We start from the raw sequence: 27,137 nt of genomic DNA on the forward strand, positions 1-27,137 counted from the left end.
ACATACATACATACATACATACATACATACATACATACATACATACATTTAGGGCCGAGCATTCTGTAGTCGCATTCTCTGCACCAGAGTCTTAGGGGAAAGGGTGTAATATAGAAGCTCTAGTTAAGGCTGAGCTCTCCACAGTCCCTTACATTCTGCACATGGACAAGTTGTGACTCCCTATGTTAATTACAGTGTACTACAAGAAGAGGCTTCTCTGATAACTGAGGGATAGACTAATTTACAGTTATAGTAATAAGTCATTAGTTAGTGCCAGTGCAATGGCATGTCCATTTGGCAGAATAGGAATGGTAGGTTACTCTCTAGGGTATCTAACCTGTCCACCAGTAGTTTCTTGGTCCCAGTAATGGTGCCAAGCACATCCATCTCATATAGTAGGCCTGAAATCCAAGGGGAATTATGTTTGGTTACTTCCATAACAGTTATGCCATTATTGCACCAATGGGCATATCCTACTATGATAGCCATTATAGATAGTTCACATAACTTGGAGCTTGATAAAATTAATGATTGCTCTTCCAGTTTGGTAGTAAGCATAGAGCCCTCCAGCACTATGAAAGGAGGCCAGTAGGGCTAAAGGTTGTAGGTCAGTATCAGCTTAATTTCTCCATGTTTTATGACTCAAGTATATGTTGTCTTCAGCAAGACATCAATAATGGTGTCATAGTGGAATTTTTAAGCTGAGGTTTACTAACAGCTGTTTACTTGGATCTAAGAACCTGGTACTATAAACCTAGTCAAGTACTCTTGGCCAGAGTGGTTTTAGACTTTAGAGGAGAACCTACTACTGTTGTGGATTTGGTTTTATTATGTTTGTATTACATTAATTGGGTTCCCAAAATTGCACAAGATCTATATGTAAAATGCTGAAGGTCCCTGCCCCCAGTCGTTTCTCATTGGTAAATAAAGTTGCTGGCAGCCAGTGGCTGGGCAGGGAGACAGAGGTGAGACTTTAGGATCTACAGGCAAGGGAGAAAATGAAAAGAGAATTGCCATGCCAGAAGAGGAATAAGATCCAGGCTTGAGAGCTGCAGAAGAGAGAGCACACCAATCATGTCAGAGGTGGAAAAGAGTGGACCCAGGTGCCTCCCACTAGGTCTAGGGTAGCAAAGATAGAATATAGATTTTTGTAAGTAATAATTTAGGAGTATTGGAGGGGAGGCATAACCAATGTGCAAGTTTGGGAGTGGTTCAGCCATTGAGCTGATTAAAGTATATTAAATATAAGGTTTCGTGTTTGTGCGTGTGTGCATATGTGTGTGTGTGTGTGTGTGTGTGTGTGTGTGTTTGTGTGTGTGTGTCTGTCTGTCTGTCTTTCATTTGAGAATCCAGAACATTGGGGTGGGTATCAAGGAACTCATGTTGTTGCCACCAGGGCAGTTAGAGTGGATTAATCAACTACCGCAACATACTATTGCTTTTTTTTTCTAAACTAATATAATTTCCAAGTTTATTCTAAATACTTATAGCCACAGAAAAATGTAGCTGCCACCCCTTACTGAAGAGTCTTCTATTTCAGTTGACAGAGGTTACAGGAGAGATCCACAACTAGTCAAGATGTAAAGAGTAAATGCTTTTACGGTTGTTTTTAATGCCAAATTGCCATGAGTTAGACTCAGCTGAGTAAGGATCCTCATCTGAGGTGGCGTCCTGATTGGTCCTGACTGATGATGAAAGGCCTACCCTGATTTCAGGTAGCAGCTTGATAGGAGGCCAGATAAAAAAGGGCTATTTCAGAAAGAAGTTTATTCTAGCTCTCTGCTTGCTTGACCTTCCCTCTTGCCACTGAATTGATCTGCCAATTGTTGCTGCTAATGCTGATTCCTTCATTGACAGTAGAACTAGTGAGTTTCCAAGATTTTCCTGGAGAATATGGACCATTGGCTGGCTCCTCAGAAACTTTCTGGGATCCAGTGCTAGAAGAGGACTACAGAGACAACTCACCTTGTAAACTGGGAGACTACTGCTCATTGCTTCCCTGTGAGGAGCAGGTATTCTGAGACTTCTCCAACTACTGAGGCATGTTAGCCTCATGGCACCAGGTTCTCAGTATCTAACCTGTGATTTGGTTATCATTATTTTAAAACTCAATAAACTCATATATATGTTAGAATGTGTGTGTGTGTGTGTGTGTGTGTGTGTGTGTGTGTTCTATTCCTCTACAAAAGCCTGACTAAAATAAGTGCCCATTACCAATTGATGTATCTGCAGTATAACCCTGACATCAAAGACATAGAGAAAATTGTAGAGGAAGGGCCTGGAAGATTTAAGATCAAGATGATGAGATGCCAGCTGCAGTATCTTCTAAACATGTCTTGGAAGCTACACTCATAACATCTCAATAAGATTGCCCAAATCAGGCCTTCATATGACCACAGCAGTTGACATGCCAAGTGAAGGGGGTCACAAGCTATTACACCTAACAGAAGAGCTACTGGCATTCAATGGTGGGTGAGCGGGGTAGAATTGATTTTGCCTAGGATCAAGCTTCCTGATAGGTTACCCAGTCTCAAGCAGTCAACTGTAAACACATATACATGTAAACAACACAAAATGGACTCTGCAGATATACATATGTAACAATAATATTTATGAAGAAGGCATAGTTTGTGGAGTTGGAGCAGAGAGAAGGAGGGATGGAAGGAATGTAAATACAATAGTCGTGTATGAACTCGAAAAAGCAAAAAGTTTAAATTAAAAACTGCATCTAATTTTAGGGCACTTTCCACTAAGCAAATATAAGTATTCAAAGTAATTATTTATATTAAATATGAATTCTATAGTAAGAATAAAATGGAAAAGTGCATAACATGGGCTACATTTACAAAGAGAGCTTATTTTACATGTATATGAAGACATTGTGGAAATATAATGTGCTTCATTACAAAATATGTTTACAAAGGAAGTTACATTAAACAGAAAATTCCCTGTATTAGCCGTATCTTGGACCTAGCCAAAATGTTATCGATTTAGACCCTGTGGGCTGAATTCAGCAATTTATTTGCTTGGAGTTTTTCTCTCAACTATTTCTTGTGCTGCTGGGTATTTGAACCAAGGGCAATCCCATGTGACCTGAGCAGTATACCACTGATCTATATTCTAACCCTTAAAAATGCTGTGATTTAAAATACAATTATTCATTATTATTCAAGTGTTATCTCTAACTGATTTTTGGACTGCAGCACAGAGAATTTATGGCCAACAAAGACTAAAATATTTACTATCTGGTCGTTTATAGAAAAAGCACCCCCATGTGGTTTATTTAGTGCATTGTGTAAGTTTCTCCCCTTATTGCTGTGATAAAAGTACCCAACAGAGAATACTTTGGGAAGGAAAGAATTAGTGTTGATCAAGGGCTCAAGGCAGCTCACGGTCTCCTCTTTATTCAGTCTAAAACTTCAGCCCATCGAACAGTATTGCCCACAGTAATGGTGGCTTTCACCTCCTTGGGTAACTTAGTGTGCATAATCACTCTCAAACAGGACCATAGGGTTTTGTCTCTTTGTTATTACGCACACATCCTGTCAAGGTAACAATATAACTATAAGTACCCCATCCCTTGTCAACCTGACACCCAAACATATGACTATTAAATTAGTATCTTTGTTCTAATACCAACCAAAGATTTCATTGTGGAAGTTAAACAGTGAATGACTGGTCAAGAAACAGGGATACCTGCTAAAAATTTATTCGTCAAAAAGTATTTGTCAACTCTAGTTAACAATACTGCACCAGAAATTACAGCCCTGCTATTTTCCTTCAAATACATCAGTTATCAGTATAATGAGAAACAATGGTATCTCATTATAGTCTTTTGATGTCAGTGCAAGGCTGAAAATCCTTAATAAAAGCATGAACACTGGGCCAAATGAGAATTAGATACTTCAGACAATAACAACAACACACTACTAAATATCACCACACTTACCCAACATGCTTTTTTTGTGCAACAGGAAATTGATGATCACGAGCCTTCCCACAATGCATTTGTCGGATGAATCCATTTCTTACACCAGGTTCAGAAGTAGCAGATGCATTATCACCATCACCACCACCATGGGCAGCAACAGTGTTGCCATAAGACAGCTTTTTCACTGTGTCCATCTTGGTGCTGAGTCCTGTCTTCCTTTTTTGCTTAAGCTGCAATGAAAGTTTGCTACTAAGAGTACTGACAGTTTTTAATAAAATTGTTTACTTTGTTACTTAACCCAGTTCCATTTTCATAATTTCAATGAACAAGGCCTGCTTTTGTGTGTGGTCCGGCATTGTCACTACGGTATTCTTCACCTCATAGTTTTCTTTTCAATTACATTTTTCTATGTACAATGTTCACTGCCTGTAAGACTCATCTGTGTAGAAAGACACACATGTCCCTTTTATTTTCATTAGCAAGACTGCACATTAAAGTGTTGATTTAGAGAATATGATGTTGTATGGTTCTAGTAATAAGTGATTGTATTAGCCTAAGTTAATATCTTATTTAGTATACTTCTTGGAAGATAGGTGAAAAGCCTGAAGATGATCCATGCATAAAGTACATGTTAATTTCCATGCGCATTCTCCTCTAGTGGATGTGTGATCAGTTGCATAATATTTTCCATTTTAATTGTCCTTGTTTGACCAACAGTTTCTCATTTATATTTGAGAAAGAGCTGGAAGTACAGATGTCACATCTGTCACAATTCTTACCTGGTTTTGGTTCCTGAGAGATTTTCTTTTTGAAAGATGTAATTATGAACATTAATTTGATTTGATTCTTAAGTTCACTGTTAAGGTAATTTTTAAAAAACCAAATTTACAATTAATTTAAAATAAAGTTAATTTAGCCATTGAATGATTATGGTCATAAAAAAGTAAGAAACTAATTGAAATTCATCTTCTAAGCTTCATCCTGTATTTTATCTGCTCCCCAAACACTAACAGGTACTTCAGACTGAAAAGAAATTTGCCATTGCCTAAGTTAGAATTAAGATATGAACAGTGATCTTAACTCATTACAATTTTGGAATAAAGTTAATTCATTTTGTAAAATTTACCAAAATCAAATTAAATGGCCTTAATAATATATGAAGATTTCTTTTGTTAAAAAATCTTTACATTATCTTAAGTAGTGAGCATTTACAATGAATTTAAGTCATGTATCCAAAATTCTGAAAATGGAGAGTAAGCAAAGTTGAAACTATTTAGGAACCTGCTGCAGAACAGTTGATCACATTGTGAGACTGTGTACTGAAAAAAAAAAAAAACCTTTTTCTCATAGTGGTGTGGCTCAGACCTTAGCACCCACATTTAATCCCAAATAATGAAGGTAAAGTTAGTTTGTAGAAGGAAGCACTCATATTTAAAAGTGATGTCTAACTAAGTGGCAGACAAAGTGATGAATCAAAGAAATATTTGACAAAATAGGATATGCTCAACTCTGACGAGAACAGAGAGGAAAGGGAAGCTACTTAAGAGAGAGCAGCGCAGAGAAGGAAAGAAGCAGTTTTATGGGGAGAATTTTACAGACAGGTTGAAGAGTGAAAAAGCGAGACAGAGGTGAAGATAGAAAGAGACAGAACAAGGAGGAGCCAGAAGATTAGAATAGATTGCCAGAGTTAGTTTCAGGCCAGGAAGAGCAAAAAATCAGATGCCTAGAGAGAAGCCAGATTGAATCAACCAGAGGAGCTAGAACAGCTGAGTTGAACCAGCCAGTCAGAGATCAGAAAGAACTAGAAAGGGTGGGTTTATTCAGCAGCAAGTCTTAGAGGCTGAAAAAATTCTAGGTCTAGATAAGATTGCATGGAGACTAGAAGCTTCCATGACTAGGACTAAGTTAGCAGGACAAGGCAGTAAACCTCCAAGAGGACAGTTACATCAGGTGAACAAAAGAAAGTTTAACAGAACTGAAGTCAACTCAGCCTCAAAGAAAATCAAGTTCCTGCACTGTAATTCAAATCACACACTGTGATACTCCTTTGTACTACTAGGAGGTAACTGTATGAGTTCAATCAACATATTCTTATATCTACTCCAGTTAGCAGAATACAACCATTGAATAAAAATTCCTAAATTTCTACATTGCGACAAAGTACATTAGGATGGCATTCTTTGTAACCAAACATCAACCATCCTTTTCTGGAAGGTGTCATTATTTTATACTAGGTAGTGGAGTTGATCCTATGACTCAGTGCTTTCCTATAGTGGAAATATTCAAGTCAGTCACAAGAAGGAAAAACTACATTTTTGATGTTGTAGATACTTAATGTCCATAGGAATCAAAAACATGTTACCTGGTAGAAATTATTATCCAGACCACAAACACAACTTGCTATTGCTTTATTATATAAAGAGGCATATACGTGGAATACAAAGATTCAACAATTTCCACTCATTTCAAAGGAAAAACTTCATAAAATTTTGTATGACTATTCTAATTTCTATATACATTTCAGCGTTTTCCCAATTGACTACTAAACATTATAGATTCTGCAGTGAACTATAAAATGTTACTCTACTTGGTCTATGCTGCATTATTAAATAAATACATACAATGAGAACTTTAAAGGATTACACACCAGTGACTGGCTGTTCTCACTGCCATTTTCCCTGTTCTGGTCTCTGGATGTCACGTAGATGTTTGGTTTTTCTGAAAACCCAAAAATTTAAAACAAAGTATAAAGAGGGGTTCAATAAACAACAATCTTCATAACACCACAGAGGAGACAGATGACGCAGTAGGTGAAGCTACTTGCTGCCAGTACTGGTGACCGAGGACCAGCGCATTGGAAGGAGGGAATTGACTCCCTCAAGATGTACTCATGTGTCCCTGTAAACCCTCCAAAATCTAAATAAATGGACAAATAAATATGTACAAAAACTAAAAATACAATAAATAAATGTACAAATAAGTATGTATAAAAATTAAAAATAAAAATTTTATTTTCAAAAGAAATTGATTAACCCTTATCATTACTTGACTATTTATTCCCTTTTCTTGGGTATATAATTCTCAACAAATATTGGAAATTACCAAACTGATCAGTATTTTACTTGGACAGACTTGTTCAGAAATAGAATATCAATGAACCAACCCTTGGAGACAACACTTTTAAACCCCACAGAAACATTCAAACTCACCCTGAACACCATTTTCTATCTCGGCCCTGATGCTTAAGCAGCCTGCATTTGACTCATCAGAACTCCTCTCCCTTCCCCTCTTTCTCTCTGACGATGATGCCCCCTCCATCTGAAGACACTGTCCACGTTTCTGTAAAGCTTCTTCTTTCCTTCTCTTAAGACTCATCCATGGTGGGAAGTCATCACTGACGGTGGCAATTTTAGTCCATTAGAGCAAGCGTCTCTTTTGCATTCTTTACCATTTTATCAACTTTTATTTTACTGTCACTCCGACACTTGGAATTTAAACTAGTGCTGCATGCCTACTTCTCTCATTCCTAGACTGGGGGAGGGGAGAGACTTTAGCGTTCTTTCCATACACACGATCAGGAATTACTGCTTCATTTTCTTAGTACTCCTCATACTTCGTGCATTTATTAATTTTCCTGTTTGCACTGCTCTTCATTATGGCTCAACACTGCTCAGATGCACAAGTATTTTGAAACAGATTTAAAGTGGCATTCCCATTTGCAGCCTATGCTGAGCTTGATAGCCGACTTATTACTGTTTGAGTTCTGTTTGAACTCTCTGTATATGTAATAAATAATTCTCATTGGCTCGTGGCATACACCAGGGCTCCCGACCTGAGCAATTACTCCACCAAATTGCTTTGAACTAAATAGAGTTCTGACCTTTCATTTGTCCATTTGCCACATTTTCTCCTCTCTGAGCTACAATCTTGAGGAAATGGTCAACATCTTCCTGTGCAAGAGGCTCAGAGATGACCTGTTGAAATCATTTTAACGAGAAAGATTTTAATGAAGATCTCTCATGCATTACTGGAAAAGACAGCTTAGTTTCTTATTTCAAAGCAACAACACTAGAATATCATGGATGTTATATTAAAACTCAAACTATTGAATAGTGTGCCTCACAAGCTCATTTATATCCAGACAGTTTATTTTCATGTAGCTATAGATTACTACATAAACCAAGCATGAAAGGCTGGTGAAAACATACTTATAGATGGCATATGTCAACAATAAGGAGTTTTGGATATAAAATTATACCTAGTTTTTCTCTGGAAAATATACTTAAAATGTAAATTTAAAAGATTTTTAACATATATGTTATATATAATTTAAAATATAATATATAAATTAACATGCTTTAACATATATATGTTGGAGTGATGTTTTTGTACATTATGTTATGTTAGATATATCTCTGTTCATCCTTGCCTTTCTAAGATACATTCTGATTGGTTAAAATAAACAGTCTATGGTCTATAGCAAAAGGCAGAATAGAAATGTGGGTCTTCCAGGTAGAGAGAGGAACACTGAAGAGACACGGAAACTTTGCTGCCAAGACATGGAGGAAATCGGACATATAAAACTGAGGAGAGGTAACTAGCCACATGGCAGAACTTAGATTAGTATAAATAGGATAATTTACTTACAAGAGAGTTGGAGCCAAGCCTAAGCTAAGGCAAAAAGCTATTAAATAAATATATACCTCTGTGTCATTATTTGGGGACTGGATAAGTCACAGAAAGGTTCACAGTTACATGTGTGTGTGTATGAATGTGTGTATGTGTGTATGTGTGTATGTGTGTGTGTATCTATAATAGACACATATTCAAATATTTAAATGTTTTAAATCATTTGACAGTTTTGTATATTAATGAACAAATATAATTTCCGCCTCTCATATTCCTCTTTCATTCCTCCTTATTCCCTTCCTTTTCTACTGAAACCCATATTCCAACATATTTTCATGATGATTTCCTTTCTTCTTCTGTGTGACCTGCTGACCTTAATTAGAGTTACTCACCTGAGTGTATGTGGGTAGTTATTTACCCAGTATAAATAAACAAACAAACAAATAAATAAATCCTAAACTACATCCAATGAAGCAAATGACACCCCTTTCTAAACAATTGTTAATTGTCAATAATGTCATGTCTGTCATGGAGTTAATCAACCACTTTCTGATTGAATTTTGGCTCATTCCATAGGAAGACATTCATGTCTGGTCTGTAAGCCTGGTCGAGTCCATTGCTGGAAACATAATATGTCTTAGGGGAAACCTACTATTTTGCTAAGTGGTTATATTTTCAAATTGCCTTCTAAATATTTATGCTGATACCTATACAGAAATGTTACACTGAGTCTTCACCAAACAGACTTCTTACTTCAGTGGACAATAGCTAATTCAGAAACAAGAGTTTTGATATTGGTAGAGTGGTGGACCCTAAGTGAAACACCTATATAATCCCTCTCTCCACACCCCATCCTCCCCAATAGAAAACATTAATATTTTTTAAAATACACATTGATATCTTAACTATTGCTCATGTTATTGAATTTATACACTAGGGGCTCAAGTAATCTTCAGAAAGAAATTTGACAAGAAATGGAAAGATGATGTTTTGCCCTAAACTCATGAAGACTCTAAAAATATTTTAAGAAAAGTAATGGGCTAAAATATTTTGATTCTAAATATTGAAATATGATCAACTATCCTACAATATAATATGATATGTAATTTTATTTGCATATGTTATCTTGTTAAAATTACATTAAAACCTTCAATTTAAATTATTACATACCAATGACTGAACATTTTCATGGCTATTACAATTTTGTTCATCTTCTGTTGATGTCTCTTCATTGCATGGACCTGTTGACAAATGTACATATTTAAATGAAATAAATCACAGCTAAATGGCAGATAAGATGAATATATTTTGTTAAAATAAAAATAATTAAAGGTAAGTACAAGAACCATACATTTATTTGTATAAGTTATAGATTCAATTTATACTTAATCTTTAGTTGATTTAATTTTTTTAGTTTTCAAAAATATTAGATTGGAATGTCACTATACTAGAATTGAAATGGTTAAAATAATATAGGTTATGTGGAGATAATATGGAATAACATCATGAAAAGTTATATGGCTAGCAAGTGAATTTTCTGGTGATGGTCCACTGTTGGGCATGGCGTGCAATGGATGAACTCTAAGATGTAAGGTCACCAGAGACTTCATCCCAGGATTGTTTCTTGCTGCTGATATGCCTTTTCAGTCACTATTATATAGTCCAATGATTCCTGGGCATCAGCCCACCCTCTTAGGCAGATTTCCTGCAGAATCAATATGAAGATGTACTTACATATAGTATTGCAGCATAGACAAATTGATAATTTTGTAATTCCAGATAATGATTTTATAGAATTCCTAAATTTACACAAGTAATTTCACAAGCCCTCTATGGAACAAAGCTGCAAATAGATCCCTGTAAACCTTCACATGTCACAGGCTAATTCCATTAGGAAAAAAAAAGCAGGCTTAAAACAAATTTGTGATCAAGGAAAGAATAACCGTTCATTTAGGTCCAAGAATGAAGCCATATGAGTGCACTATGATAAAACAAGGCCGTGTGAAACTGTTGCTTTGAACTTATAATGAGCTTATAGAATAAAACACCTCTTTGAACTTACTATTAACATCTTTCTGCAACTCTCCCTTTGTGTAACATTTTATCTAGGATGTAATTTTATAAAGACCTTTTGTCAAAAAAAGCACAAAAGAGGCTGAGAGAAGGAATAAAGTATGGCTTTAGGGGCTCCGCCTCATCCACCAAATGTATATATGTATATGTCTGTCTATATGTATGTACATATACACATGTGTAGGTATATGTGTATGTATGTAAGTATGCATGAACACTTGTGGAATTGATAAGACAGGTGATTGAGACTGACCAGTGTGTGTATGTGAGTGCGTGTGTGTACACTGGAATTTCTTTCTTTTCATTTCTCTGTAAAATTGCCAAAAGTCATCAGCTTCTGGCCTCGAGAACAGTGAGAGTTAAATTGCAATGGTTTCTGGCCGCTCAGAACAGTAAGAGAGAATTAAAAGGCCAGAGGTCATCAGCCTTTGGCTTTCATCAGATGCTGGGTCCCATCTCAGTACCTGATTCTTTGGGGATTTGGCTCCCAGCATTTAACAACCATTTATTAAATATAGACATTGCACATTCTTGTTTATAATGCTGAAACTAAAAAGGAATCACTTGTGGAGAAGAACAGAGAGAACAGAAGCTCAAATCTCTAGAAACATGGCCATGCTCAATGGTATCTGCCTCTCCAACAACTATTTACAAACTTTGGGAAAGTCATACCCTTTAATAACTAGTCAGGAAGAATGAATCCCTAAGAGGTACAGAGTTTCCTAAGTGTGAGCTGTAGGGTGCAGAGATACATTTGTAGAACTCGTTAAGAGAAAGGCTAAGCTTTACATACTTTTCCTCAGTAGTGTGTAAACTATCTTTTGAATAGTTTTGCCAAGAACGATCTGTGAGTTGCTAATGTCAAAGTCTTGCCTCAGATTTGAGGGAACAAAGAATGAGGAATGAGCATATGGTAAATATTTTATGCATCCTAAACTACTTGTTTCCTTGGTAATTGTTACTCGGCTGACATGTTCTTTCAGCTGTCTTTGCTAATGCTTGGTTTAGATGTGAATACTCCATTTCAATAATAGTCGATATGTTTGCATTATCAAGAAATGTAATGATCAATCTTTATTTCATAAGTCATGAAGTTAATCATAAAAAAGTCTAAAATAATTTTACCTTGAACTGAGTAGGTCTTTAGAGAGAGAGAGAGAAAGAGAGAGAGAGAGAGAGAGAGAGAGAGAGACAGAGAGAGAGAGAGACAGAGAGAGAGAGACAGAGAGAGACAGAGAGAGGTAGAAAGGAAGAAAGATATGTGGTCAGTTATATATAAAAAAACAACGTTCACAAGTATTTGCTAGGGAACTGAGCCCTGGTTGTTAACTCAGGAAAATATAAACTGTTTAGATTTGGATCACCAGGTGTGTGTGTGCTTGGTACCTTCAGTGTTCTCAGGTAATAAAAAGCAAAATGACAGAGAAATACTGGCAAGAAAATTCAGGGCAAAGTCTTGACTAAACTTTTAGATGTGTTTTTCAAAATCAGACAATGGGACTTTTAAAGAAAATATGGTGAACAAAGGCATTTAGACCAGTTGAACATACTGGATGCTGTGGAGAAGTGTGCTGCTGAACAGGGGTCAAACTCAGGAGGCTGTGAGCTCTCTGCACTCTGCAAGCTGATAGAGATGTACATCTGAAGATGTGTACTTACCCAAACCCTCCAGGGAGGCTGTCCTATTATACCATGAATTCTTTCATGTTATCGTCCTTGCCCTGTAGTTTAATGAGCTTAAAGGGGTGATGGAATGACATCCCAGGGAATGTACAATACTCTGTCACTGAAGATGGCCACTGACCTAGAATGCCACATATACAGAAAGAGCACAGTCTCTGGAATAACCAGTTTCTCCAAATTCCCTTGGGCAACTGTTTCATTGACTTTTATCATGTCATTACGAAATAAATACTCTAATGGGTTTCATAGAACATTTTTCTGGAGTAATTGTCCAAATTCAGATATATTAAAACAAACACTATTTTTGTAAAAATGCAATCAGTTTCAGAAAACCCAACATCCCAACGGCATGAAATTGATGCTGAGAATTATGGGGATGAGTGAGGTGAGTTACCACAGTTCTAGCACAGCCTTCTGCTTCTCAATGTCTAGGAATTTGCAATGACTGGCTGATTAGTTTGAATACAAGTTTCTTCCACATGAGTTTGAAATGAATAGCTATATACTGCTATCTATGGTTCATTTTAAATAAACAAACAAACAAACAAGCAAACAAATAAATGATCAGTAGATCTACAGACTGTATTCCTTTCACTTGATGTTATTTTACTCCTCTCTATTTAGGAAGAATGTCTAAATCCACACAGGTAGATGTGTGGACCTGTTTCATAAGCAGAATATTAGTATTTTGATTCAAACAGAAAAAGACTTTAAACATTTAACTCTTTGAAACTGTCTTGGCCCCTAGAAACATGATCTAAAGTCAAAATCTGATAACAAGCAATGAAAGGAAGAAGTATTTATTCTTGCTTGTGGTTTGAGGGGTATATTCCATCTCGGCAAGGAAGCGTGACTATTCACGTTGTAATCCTGGCTGTGTCTCTACCCAATGATGAACGATCATACTCTTAAGCTTGTTTATGAAGGATATGCATGCTCAAGCCAAAACATACCAATTCCCTGGTGTCCAATATTCACTGTACTCTCAACAACATTCTGACCATTCATTTCCATGTCTTCTCTAGACCTCACTGTGCTTAGTACTCTGCCAATATTACACCACTGAATGGTTTATTCAATAATTCAACCCTTCAATGGCACACTCAATTGATTAGGTAACTGAATTAGGTTTGATTCTTAGTACCCAACTTTTGCTTCAAGGTTTTGTCTACTAGAATATATTTAACAGCCTTCTGCTGTAAATAAACATCTATCAAAGGGTACCATTCAACGTTAGAGCATACCTTCTTTTTCACCATTAGTCATATTTTCACTTGCAGCTAGATGATCAACACTGCTTCTCTGTGGAAGACATTCAGAAATAGCCTGGAAAAATAATTTTGAAAGTGAGTTGCACAAAATCTATTCCTTGTATGAGGTCAGAATTTCCCATTATAAAAGTAATGAGGCTAGACGTTAAAGGAAGCATTTACTGGACTCTACATCATTTGAGTAGAGAACCTAATATCGGTTACCTAAATCAAGTTTATGTTTGGTCTTCATACACCAAAATAAAACTTAGATTAGGAAAATCAAACTTTGAAGACCAGCAGGAAGATTTTTTTTTTAATAGAATAGTAGGTGTCAAGGATATATTAAGGAAAGAAATTAAGAAATTATCTTAAAAACATCAGATAATTTATGTTAATATTTAAAAATAAAAAGCCAATGCACAAATTCACCTATGAAAATTAATCCAAAGAAAATTTGTAATTTTTTGAATTGAGATTACTACCCCACATAGATAAAGCTCCAGTCTTCAATGAAGACACTCACAAATAAATACAAACAGTGAGGAAGCTTTCCATTACACATTAGGAAGACTTATCAGAGTCTAGCATTACTGTCACAAAAGCAAGCAAAAACATGGGTATATCTTACTCCTAGGATGATGGAAAACTGGCATTCCCATCTCAGTCTTAGAATAAAAGCAATATTTAAATGACAACATAGTGGAATGTCATGAAATCTCCCTGATAAAACTTTGAAGCAAATCTATTTCCTTATTCATAAAGGAAGAAACTGATGAAGACGAAATGGAACATATCTATGTCACAACAATGATTCCACATCTCTGCTGTGTGCTCAATGATAGTAACTCAACACCACAGAAACCACCAAGCTTTTTGTGTTCACAGTCACCTATGGCTACTTGTTAGTAAGTCATTTTGTCATGGTAATGGTAAATAATTGGATAATGTTAAAGAAATTAAATGAAAATTGGCAACAAGGAATGAAATTTAGAAAAACACATTCTACATGACAGTCTCTAGAAGAAAATAGAGGGCATTTTTTGAACGTTACAGATTTTTATAAATTCTTCTTTGAAATTTGTTGAAAGTCAGTATTAAGCACTTAAGAGAACTTTATTGACATGTTGCGTTGAAGGAAGAGAAGCATACATAGCAAGAGAAGGCTTTGAAGCTTAATTAGTGCACATATTTTCTATGTAGACAACATCTTGCTACTAGCTATACATGAAGTTCATATGAACCTTTTCTTTTAATACATGACCATAGTTGTACACTTGTCATTATAAGACAATGTATTTGAGTGACTGGAGATATAGTTCAGCAGTTAAAAGCAGTGAATGCTCTTTCAGAGGACCCAGGCTTTGTTCCCACCACCTGCACTGTGGCATATAACCACTATAACTCCAGTTCTAGATGAAATATGATGCCCTCTCTGGCCTCTGTGGACACTGTGTACATGTGACACACTTCTAACAGGCAACACACACACACACACACACATAAAAATAAAGTCTTCTTAAAAAGTAAAATGTTTGAATAAAGACATAAGGAATAAAAAAATGTGTATTAGATGGTGATTATACAATCCCCTGCAAACATCAGCCCTTCAAAATAATTGATATGAAATGGTGTGAAACTGATTTGCAACTTGGGGAGTACACCAGAATGTCTTAGTGACAGGCTCAGGGATTATTGTGAAAAAGGAGATGGATGGAAAAATTGTAGAGGCATAAGTAGTGAAGGACAGCAAAGAAGCAGCAGTTTCTGAAGAGAAGAACGTCATTCACACAGATGAATTCACAGCAGTTGAGGCAGCCTGGACAAGGCCTGTGCAACCACAAGCCAGATAAAAATTACAACATGAAGTGGAATAGGTGTGTTGACACAGAGTCCTACCTACTTCTAGCTAAGGAGCTTGTGACAATTGATACTTGCTAGAAGAGAAAGAACAATCTGTTTTTAAGGGTAGGATCCCTGATAGATCAGCCATGCCCTGGAGGAAGATCACACATCCAACAGAATATAGATAATGTCAACTTTAATTTTTGAGGTGTTTTTCTTTATTTTTTCTTTTTAAATTGGATATTTTCTTTATTTACATTTCAAATGTTATCCCCTTTCCTGATTTTCCCTCCACAAACTCCCTACCCCATTCCCCCTCCCACTGCTTCTATGCAGGTGCTCTCCCATCCACCCACCCACCCACTTTCACATCACCACCCTGGCATTCCTCTACACTGGGCATTGAGCCTTCACAGGACCAAGGGTCACTCCTCCTATAGATGCCAGATGAGGCCATTTTCTGCTACATATGCAGCTAGAGCCATGGAAACCCCTTCAACTCCTTCATTCCTTTCCTTAACTCCTCCACTGGGCATCCCCATGCTCAGTCCAATGGTTGGCTGACAGCTTTTGCCTCTGTATTTGTCATGCTCTGGCAGAGCCTCTCCAGAAACAGCTATATCAGGTTCCTGTCAGCAAGCACTTCTTGGCATCCACAATAGTGTCTGGGTTTGGTGACTGTATGTGGGATGGATCCCTACGTGGGGCAGTCTCTGGGTGACCTTTCCTTCAGTCTCTGCTCAACTCTTTGTCCCTGTATTTCCTTCTGTGAGTATTTTGTTCTCCCTTCTGAGAAAGCATGTTGTGGTCATGCATGCCAGTAGGATTTGCTGAAGGAGGCAGAGGGAGGAGGATCATGAATTTGAGGCCAGCCTGAGTTTTTTTTTTTCCTTTTTAACAAAGTCACAAATTTGATGTGTGAGGGGCTTGTTCTGGGTGGAGCTGGGAGAGGGAAGAATATAGTTAAAATACGTTGTATCAAATTCTCAGAGAATTAATGAAAAGATATTTGTCAAATAAATGAATAACATAGAGGTAAACAAAACAGAAATGGGATTCACTTAAAGACAAAAGGTGAGCATAATAATTTGTATTCAGTGTTTGAAATGTGCCAGTGTTTTTGTCTGCCTTACAAGCATAAAGTTAACTATGACAGTATTTATCTGTCATCTGCCACCAGGCTATCCAACAACGAAAGAACCAAGAGAAGAACAGATGTGATCTACTGTACTCTCCACAATGTGTCTACACTCTGTTTCATGGCCATGGCAGGCACAGTCTTAGTCCCTGGAGCATAGCTGAATATCACACACAGCACTTAACCCTGCTGACAGAATTCCACTTGCGCAGTCACCGATTGCAACCACAAACTCCTTCAATGTCCTTCTGAAAACTTGAACCATGTGTTATGACTCCTAAGATTTTACTGTGTCATAGGCATTCATGTCAGTTATTCTGTGCTGAATACATCTCAGGTAGTTATATGACATCAGTAATCCAAAGATCCAACATTCAAAATATAGTATTTATGCACTTGGAAGACAGAAGCAATCTTCAAAAAGTCATTTGCTGCAGAAGGAAAGATCAAGTTTTTCTCTGAATTTGTCCAGTCTTTAAGAATGCTTTAAAAAGGTTCTCTCTTCTTGCTTGCATGCGAGGGAACCCCAGTATACTGGAATCATTAAACCTCTTGCTGGTTGCATCAAGATCAGTGTCTTATGAGTCATTGGGTGGCTGTAATCTCCTGTGGCCTGAATGGGGGGTCTCCCCTATCTGGGGGCCTTTCATTTTGGTGCATGGGACGGGAAATTGTGACCACCCTAGTCTCCAAGAACCCACTTGGAGGTCCATATGCTTGAGCAGGTCTGTGTGCTGTCTGTCTGTTCTTTGTTTTTGTGTTCCTGAAGTGTTTGTGCCCATAGCAGGGGCAATGGACTGTGTGCTGTGTTTGTGAGATGTCTGTGCCCATGGTGGGGGGGGGGCAACCATCTGTGTACTGTGTCTGTGAAGTCTCTGTGCGCCTATGGCAGGGGCAACCGTCTGTGTAGCCTGGTTTCTGTACTTGAGGCAGGAGTGGGAACTGGGCAAGCCACAGAGAGTATTTTGCGACCCTGGAATAGGGTCAGGTTATGAATTCCGGTAGGAAATTCATGGAAAGTGGAAGCAGTGGGACAGATGTGTAGGCACACTGCAGGCCACAGTTCTCTAGAGGATGCCCTGGAGTTCATTTGTATGGGAAATAGGGTCAGAAATGACCCCTTCTCTGTCTGAAGGTGGTCTTCGGCCATCGCCGCCTGGGGCAGTGTCTGCTGAAGCTCTCGTGGCTGTGGCTGTGTGTCCATGTCTAATTCTGTGTTGTTCATTGCTGGTGGTGTTAGAAATCTGTTAGGTTAGGTCCAGCATAGGCTGGCCAAGTCATCTGAATCTATTAGATTAGTTCCAGCATAGGCTGGCCACGTTGTCTAGTTATTGGATTCTTTCACTGGCAGCTTTTCTATGTCTTGATTGTGTAACCTGGTTTCTGCACCTGTGACAGGGGTGAGCTGTCTGTGTTGTTTTTCTCTGTTTCTTGGTGAACTGTTTGTGTGTTGATTGTCTTTCTATGTGTTATTGGACTTTGATTGATGTTATTTTGGACTGAATCTACTGTGTTAAATATCCCGAGTTAACAAGAGGTACCATGGCCACCAGCAGAGAAAGAGATAGAGCCACAGGTGCAAGAGAGCTAATGCAGAGCAGAAGGCAGGTCCTTTGGCAAGTGGGCACCGCAGTTCGGGTAGACCGCCCACCACATGTAGGGTGTTCTCCAGGGGACACTCCATGGGGGGCACCCTCGCCTAGCCAGTGTGCAGCAGGCGGCTTCCCTAGTACAGCGCCCTTGAACTGCCCAGCCGTGCAGGTTGGCTACCAAGGGAAAGAAGCTCTGTCCCTCTGCTGTTGGCAGAGGTGGCTGCAGATCAGCGCGCCACAGCTGCCTAGCCTGGCATGCGTGGCTGGGCTGGGGACCTAGGAGTCACTGCTGTAGCAACCTGGTGGTTTCCTACTTGCCACTTGTGGGGACCTTGTCCTCTGGCCCCTTCTGGTAGGAGAATCCAGACAACGGAGGGGAGGAAGAGCCACAGCACAGTAGCTGCAGCTTCCTACTCTCCATGGCTGGAACATCTACAAAAAGGTAGGCAGAGCCCAGGTGATTAAGAACCTGGCAGAGGAGAAGGGCAACTTCCCTCAGCCATGGTTACTGGACAAAACAGCCCTGCCCCCTGGCAAGATTATTCACCTGAGAGTTATAGTTATATGTTTTTTATTTTTAAAAAAAAGGAAAAAAATGTGAGTGAATAACGCTGAGACAAGTCACACGACTCCAGCTTGGGAACTCTGCTTGCAGGTAAGTCACCTGCTGTAAAAAGTTACAGGCTGTCCTGTGTCAGAGAGCCAAAAGAATAGGCCTCTGTTTTGGTACAGATACTAATTTTTAGTAAAAAAGGGTAAGCTGGTTACTCTCCGCTTAGAGTAGCCACCCATAGAGACCTTCATACAGGTGATCAAAGCAATAGAGGAAAGAATCTTTAGGCCAGGATCCCTCGGGCACCTAGACCAAGCGCCCTATATAGTTACCTGGACAAATCTTAGCAAGAGAACATCCTTCCCCCCATAAAAGCCTTTCTTCCCCAAGACCCCTCTAGGTTCTGGCTGTCAGGAGTGCTCTTCAGGACTGAAGAGCAAGAGAGGATACCAGAAAGAATGTTCCCTCAGACATGAGGGGCACCATCAATTGACCAGACCATGGTCAACAGTGGGTTGCTTCTGACCAGACCTGACCGGAGCCTTTATGCGGCAGAAAGTAAGGGGCACTAAAGCCCACGCCAGATTCCATTGGCAGGTCTCAAAGGGGCTCCCTGAGGCCCCCACTAATTTTGACCGAGGCATGTGAGGTTAAGCAGGGATCAGATGAGTTGCCCACAGCCTTTCTAGAATAGCTCACAGAGACATTCTGTCAGTATAGACAAGGCTATTAGATACCAGGAAAAAGCTTCAGAGGCTAGAGGGACTGCAGGATAAGTCGTTAAAAGATTTAGTGTAGGTTGCTGAAAGATAAAAGAGAGATGAGAAAAAGAAAGGTGACAGGAAAGGAATTTCCAGAGAAGCTTGGCTATACTAGTTAATGGAAAGCAGAGAAGGAAGACTTCAATCAAAGGGAGATAGAAAACTCCTTGAATAGGACCAGCGTGCACATTGCAAGTAAAAGAGCCAGCTGCTGAGTCCGAGACTGTCCTAACAAATGGAATCCAGGGTCAAAAAAAAAAAAAAAAATCCCAGGCCTTGGGAAAAACACCCCCAAATGGTGAAGATATTAGCTCTGAGTGAAAATTCATGGACTACCCATAAAATGGTAGACCAAGAGATGGGCTGGGTATCCCATTCATTTATGGTCCTCCCAGACTGTCCCTACTCTTTGTTGGGTGGAGACTTATTCCCCAGGATGGGGGCCCAGATACACTTCCTGCACGGGCTGCAACTAACTGGTCCAAAAGGAGAACCCATGGGTAGAGAAAAAGACTTCTTCCACGGACCCCTGCTGAGAGCTGAGGCAACCTGCTTTACAGACTGGAGCAGTTTTCTCCATGCTGGTCAGACAAGCTGGTGCTACTACGGTGGACAGCACAAATGTCATCTGGACTGAACTTCTACTCCCCACCCCCTGGGCTCTTTGGGCAGAAAGCAGCCTTGGAACTTGAAGCTGGCAAGAAAATTAATGTCTACACAGACAGCAGGTATGTCTTTGCCACAGCCCATGTCTACAGGGATATATGCCAAGAGAGAAGACTGCTCTGCTCACATCAGAAGAAATTTTAGATCTCGTGGATGCTCTGATGAAGCCAGCAACTGTGAGTATTCGTTGCCCTGGACACCAGAAGGGAGGAGACTCAGAGGCCCGAGGGAATAACCAGACAGATCAAGTGGCTTGAGAAATGGCAATACAGGAGCCTGTCCCAGTTATGGCCTACAAGTGACACCCGCTGGAGGTTGAGACTGGATTAAGAGATGGCCTCACTTAAAACACACAGAAGAAGAAAGGACTCAGATTGCTAGCCACCCTGCTAACTATTACCTAGAGAAAAAGGGGCAATGGTGCACACAAGAAGGGAGAACTATACTCCCCAGAAAGCAAACAAGACTTACTAGGCTAAATGTACAGATGGACTCCTGAAAAATTAGTACATCTAAGCAGTTAAGAGATCTAAGATATATAATGGACTTCAGGTTTTGGGCCAGAGAGATAGTAAAACAGTTAAGGTATGCCAGCAAGCAAAGGCTTACGAGGCTTAGAGTAAACAGGAAAAATATCTAGGGGGGACAGCCTAGAGTATATTGAGAGGCAAATTTTGTAAAAGTTAGGCCAGAAAAATATAGGTAAGTCTTCCTGAGATTTCGAGTGTCTGAGGTAATTGAATCAGGTAACGGGTCTTGCTTTTGTTTCTAAGATAAGTCAGAGATTGTCAGAGATATTGGGGACTGATTGGAAGCTCCATTGTTCATACTGTCCCCAGAGCTCAGGGCAAGTAGAGAAAATAAACAAAATCGTAAAAAGAGACCTTAACTAAATTGCCCTCGGAAACTGGCCTGGCTAGATAGTGTCCCTTGTCTTATCCCTGTTCTGAGCCCGGAACACGCCTCTTGTGCGGGACCCGTACTCCCTTGGCTCTGGCTCTTGGTTCACTCCCCTCCCAGAAATGACTTTTCAGGTTAATAAGAGGCTGTTCCTGGTCCTGCTGACCTTCCTGACCTCCACTGGGCTAGATGGAATAACTGCCTGTCTTCATATGACTTGGAACAACACCTATACCTGATGTCGACTAGAGAGTGGCCAGACTCCTGAGTAACCCCCTCAAGCTCAAGATCACCTGCTGTTCTACAAGGGCAAAGAGCATCAGGCCTTGACTCCTGAGATATCCCCACCCTAGAGGCACAGGGGTAGAGATTACCTAAAATGTCAGAGATAAGAGCTTAAATCTAAACCGTGTCCCAGATGTAGCCTTAGAGGGTGGGGCTTAGGGTGCGTTCACCCAAAATTAAATGACAATTTGTGATTCCAGGATTGGAATCACCCACAAGAAAAAGGAGGGAATGTAAGACTTTTGGGTCTAAATGTAAGACTTTCAGGTCTCGGTTTGAATTTAAGATTAAAAGAATCCCACTGTCCCAGGTCACATCCCAGGAGGGGCACATTCCTTAGTCAGGGGACACTTGCTGGATTAACATTCAGAGGAGGAAGGGAGAGGCTCATTAACATTCCTCAGACCATGGGGGGAGGGAACCCACCGGCAGGTGAGGAAGGCCCAGAGCACTTAGACAGACAAGGGAGGTCCTTGCCACCTCATTCCCCAAAGACCAATCAGTTTAAAAGTCACAGTGTTCTGCCAATCATATTGTGGCTAGTCACTGTTTCTCTGTTCTACCCCCTAGACTGTATAAAAGCTATTCTTAGCTCCAACTCAGGGTTCTCTCTTCTTGCTTGCATGCGAAGGAACCCCAGTATACTGGAATGATTAAACCTCTTGCTGATTGCATCAAAAAAGAGAATGCTTTAAAAATCATAACAAAGTAGAATACTTCAAAATTAAAAACCAAATTGTTACAAAATATATACATCTATAATAGTGTCATGTGCCATGTACTTTTATTTCCCTTAGCTACATTGTAGAACAACAGTTAAACTTCAATTGACATTTACATACCAGTGTCCCCAGTTTTCCCACACTCTTCTGTCTTCTTTGTTCTTTTGTTGGTGTCATGACTCCTCCATCTGGTTTTGCTGATAAATGCACATATTTAATTAAAGGAACTTTTATGACATTGTAGATTAAATGAAAGACATGAATATTAATTCATCTGTTTAAACATATTAAAATGAAACTTGAATTTTTATACTGCTAACGAATGTGCTCACTTGCCCTAAATCTTTACATGAAGATTTAATTCCACAGGGAATAGTTTTAATTGTGTAATAAATGTGTGTCCGTGAATGTAAGCGTGCTCCATATTTATCATTTGGAGAGGTTCTAGTTGCTTCAGGTTATGTAAACCCTGATCTATAAAATACTATCTTAAGAAGCAAACCATTATTACACATTAACATTTATTCACATAGGAGTCACCAGTGAGGTTTCTAGTTGCCTTATAAAAAAACAGGATTGCATGTTGAGGTGCTACCATGTTCAACACTTTCCCAACAGAGGAGAGGAAAAGGGGACTGCAAATCAGTGCCTTGCTGGCTTGACAAGGTTAAACATGCAATCACTGTATCTCTTCCATCTCTCCACTGCTCTGTATTTCATTTTCTAAAGAATTGCATCAATTTCTTCTATACAAACCTTTTATGATTTCTTTATACTCCTTATGCTCAGCAACATTTTAATCACTTATCTCCCTGTCTTTCTGTACTTTATTATGCCTCACCACTCCTCAGATATTACAATACCCTATAATCTATTGAGCAATTCAGCAGCTTTAACGCCACACTCAATTTTCAACTTATGCAGAAACTGAGTTAGACATCAATCCCATTAGCACTTAACTTCCTACATGAGAAATAGGTAAAATCTTTGGTGGAATATACTTATCCTCCTGATTTACTTGACTGTTCCTTCCAAGAACTACATAGAAATTATATGTCTTGCCTTTCATTCCTGTGGCTTCTTCGCTCTCTATTCTATGATCTGTAGTCAGAGCTAAATGACTCACATTCTTCTGCCGTGGGAAAGGTTCGCAGACAATCTGTTAAATTAGCATAAAAATGAGTTGAACAAAATTATTCTGCTCTTTTCTAGTATCTGAATAGCTCATTCCAAAGGACTGAGACTAGAAAACAAAGGTATAGTGCGCTGAATGTATCTGATCTGAGAGTCCCAGGCGTGCTTTCTAAATCAAGTCTAACTTCCATATTAACATGGAAACTGGAAATAAAAATTGCACATTTGAAGCATTTTAAAAGACATGATGTCAAGAAAATGATAAGAAGTAAGGGTTTGCTTAACATTATTTGTTAAAAATTTAAAATGAAATTTATAATATACCTGGAGAGACAATACTTTTCACTTAGGAAAATGAAGCCAAAGTTCATTTGTTGTTGGTTTTTTTTTTTTTTTTTTGCTATTACAATCATTACTCCATTTGTGAAATTCTTGCCTAAATCTTAGCATCTATGAAATGAATACAGGCAGTTAAGCATTCTACTAATCCAATCTGGAGATTTGGAACACTATAGTATTATGACCAGGAAACCTAGCAAAAAAGATATATCACTTTATGTATTTATAGTAAAGTAATTTTACCATCTTAGCGTTATAATAAAAATGATAAGCAAAATGTATAATATCATATAAAATATCTAAACTAAACACAAATCCATAGAACCCAAATTTCATTGATGGAGAATCTGATTATAACAAGGTTGATACAGGATGGATATTTCAACATGGTCTCAGTTTGTAGCACAGAATTTCCTTTGCCACTGTACAAAGTCTGTTCTATGTGTTTAACACATATTCAATACATGCAGGTAAAACCCAAAGAGCTCTTTATGATGTTTCTGAACATCTAGTCACTAAATGCCATCTGTTTATGAGAACAAACAGATCCTATTAAATAAAGCAAACTTAACTTGTTAATCAGGAAAGTACTTTATAATACAGAACTAGTGTTCCTCTCTCCCCAAAATGAGGAGATTTTTTAAAACTTAAAAGTCGAAGCTAGTTTTTACTAGGTCAATGAACAAGAGTGACAACAAATTAGAATCATTTCAATGGCAGACATTGCTTTGAAGAAAGCAGAAGACGTGTTGAAAGTAAGAGGTTGACTTATCTACTCATTCAAGAGATTGCATTTTAAACTTAACTAGCTAGAATGTTGGTGAGCTTTGAATATATAGAGACATTCCATGGATTCTAAGAAATATGAGATGGTAAACTATTTTAAATTAACTACAAAATTATGACCAGTTATTCTATATAATATCCTGACGTGTAATTTTGTTTTGCCCATGTTCTCTTGTTGAACAAAACAAATGCTACCAAGTGAGTAGCGTCAGTTTAAATGTTTACATACCAGTGTCTGAACACACCCAGGGCTATCATGTCTTCTTTTTGCTTCTGTTAATCTTGCCTCTTTGCATAAATCTGTTGGTAAATTAATATATTTATGTAACATTAACTATGAATCAATGTCAGTTCAAAGATTATTTAGAAAAAATAGATCTGTTTAAATAGTAGTAACAAATGTGTTTTTATTTACACAAGTAATGCTTTAAAGGGCACTTAATGTTTAGGAGAATGTTTAATATTTTATGATATACTTATAACCAAACAAAATATTAATATATCCCTTAGATAGATACTAGAGTCTGTAAGTTTCAAAAAACTTAGTGATTTTAAAGATTCATCTTCCCGTTCCGGTTTGTTCCAGGCTTGTGGGCCAGTGACACTCAGAAATTAAGAGGTTTTTAAAACCCAGGAGCTCGCGGATGGCTGCTCCGCGGCTGTCAACATGCCACAAAATGAATATATTGAATTGCACCGCAAACAATATGGCTATCGTTTGGACTACCATGAGAAAAAGAGAAAGAAAGAAGGTGGGGTGGCCCATGAACGTTCAAAGAAGGCGAAAAAAACAAATGATTGGCCTGAAGGCTAAGCTCTACCATAAACAGCGCCATGCCGAGAAAATACAAATGAAAAAGACTATTAAGATGCATGAAAAGAGAAACACCAAGCAGAAGGACGATGAGAAGACTCCACAAGGAGCAGTCCCTGCCTGTCTGCTGGACAGCAGTCCAGAGCAAAAGTACTTTCCAACATGATTAAGCAGAAACAAAAAGAAAAGGCGAGAAAATGGGAGGTTCCTCTACCCAAAGGTCGTGCCCAAGGAGAAACAGAAGTATTGAAAGTTATTCGAACAGGAAAAAGAAAAAAGAAGGCATGGAAGAGAATGGTTACTAAAGTCTGCTTTGTTGGTGATGGTTTTACAAGAAAACCACCTAAATATGAAAGGTTCATTAGGCCAATGGGTCTACGTTTCAAAAAAGCCCGTGTCACACACCCTGAGCTGAAGGCTACTTTTTGCCTGCCTATACTCGGTGTGAAAAAGAATCCATCATCCCCGTTATATACAACCCTGAGTGTGATCACCAAAGGCACAGTTATTGAAGTGAATGTGAGCGAGTTGGGCCTTGTGACACAAGGATGCAAGGTTATTTGGGGAAAGTATGCCCAAGTTACCAACAATCCTGAAAACGATGGGTGCATAAATGCAGTCTTGCTGGTTTGACAGTGACATCATACAAGTCATTCCACTCACTAGGAAGACTACATGCTGTCAGGAAAACACCATCGCTGTGACCTTTCTGAACTACCATGAAGCCTTACCCCGTGTGCAGTCATCAAGAAGTATTAAGGTGTAAAGGAAAATAAAACACTGCCCTATTTTACAGTTGGTCTTTGGTTTGGGGGCCTAATGACTTACATGTTAATAAAATTTAGTGACCGAGTAGCAAGTATACAAAAGCATACTAAAGACTAGGTATGCAGCAATACAGGTCTGTCATTACTTGAAAATCAGCCACCAGTGTAGCTGAAAGTTCCTGTAAAGGTCAAGTATTTCCTATCTCAATGCCATTAATCCTGAAACGTGGAACATTTTAAACATATGGTAGTGTTTAAATTCATAAAATATTATACTAGAAGTCTGAGAGAAGGTAAATTGAATGAAAAAATTTTACAACTCAGTTTTTCACTTGTAATTAATGCTTGATGTGATACTTTCAGTGAACTCAAGTGTACCTCCACCATTTGCTATATTCTAAAACTAGGGAGTATACTTATTGAGAATTGGCTTAGATAATTCTTGACCATGTACCAGTGACTTGAGATGTGGCAGCTAATTAGAATTGAAGGTCATAATTTGGTGTTGTAACTTAATCCCTGTTCTTAAGAGTATCTGTATATTATATTAATCTGTAATCACCAAAAAAATTAGATAAATAAATAAAAAGATTCATCCTCAAACTCAACATAAACAAATAACCTTAGACACAAAGTTTTAAAACACCACTGAAATATTCAAATTCACGGTGCACTATTCTTGATATAAAAAACATATGAATAATGTACATTTTCCAAACCAAATGGCATATGCATGAAACTCTCAGAAACTAAAACATTAACAGAAGCTATTTTATCCTTTTGATGTGAACAAAAATCTACCACATTGCAGCATTCCTGACATCCTTGTTTATGTCCATTAAAGACAAATCAGCTATGGAATGTCTTCATTGATGAGCTGTACATTTCTAGAAAATAAAACAAAGAAACAAACAAACAAAAAAAACCCAGGCATTTCCAGTTTGGAGGTCCTTTATAGTATTCACCGTTTTCCTAATATATGTTAATATTTCAAGTGCAAATCCATTTACAAGTGTAGAACCTTTGCTAATGGATTGACAGGGACAAGATTCCTTATGTCGCTCCATAATGATTTGTTGAAAGCATGCTAGCTGCTGGAGCCTGGCATTACATCCTGCCGGTGAGAGAGAGGGTCATGGATGAATTTCAAATAATTCTGGACTGAGACAACTGTGAGTTTAGGTGCATAGAAGGGGGAAAAGATAAAAACAAGAAATGTAAGTAGAAACAGATGGAAGGAAGAATTCCTCAGAGAAGTTGGTGCACATC

General features: G+C 38.4%; 1 protein-coding gene and 1 pseudogene across 1 annotated transcript in view; one reads left to right on the forward strand and one right to left on the reverse strand.

The window, feature by feature from the left end:
- The window catches only part of LOC114617438, a 38,260-nt gene extending 34,135 nt beyond the window's left edge, over window positions 1-4,125 (reverse strand). Inside the window, exon 1 of the mRNA XM_028763040.1 lies at window positions 3,950-4,125. Within this exon, the coding sequence (XP_028618873.1) occupies window positions 3,950-4,125 (176 nt within the window). The remainder of the gene's footprint in view (window positions 1-3,949) is intronic.
- Window positions 4,126-24,954: 20,829 nt separating this feature from the next.
- LOC114617295 lies at window positions 24,955-25,734 on the forward strand (annotated as a pseudogene).
- Window positions 25,735-27,137: the final 1,403 nt, after the last annotated feature.

This window comes from Grammomys surdaster, unplaced genomic scaffold (genome assembly GCF_004785775.1).
Source record: "Grammomys surdaster isolate TR1022 unplaced genomic scaffold, NIH_TR_1.0 136, whole genome shotgun sequence".
NCBI classification, from domain to species: Eukaryota; Metazoa; Chordata; class Mammalia; order Rodentia; family Muridae; genus Grammomys; species Grammomys surdaster.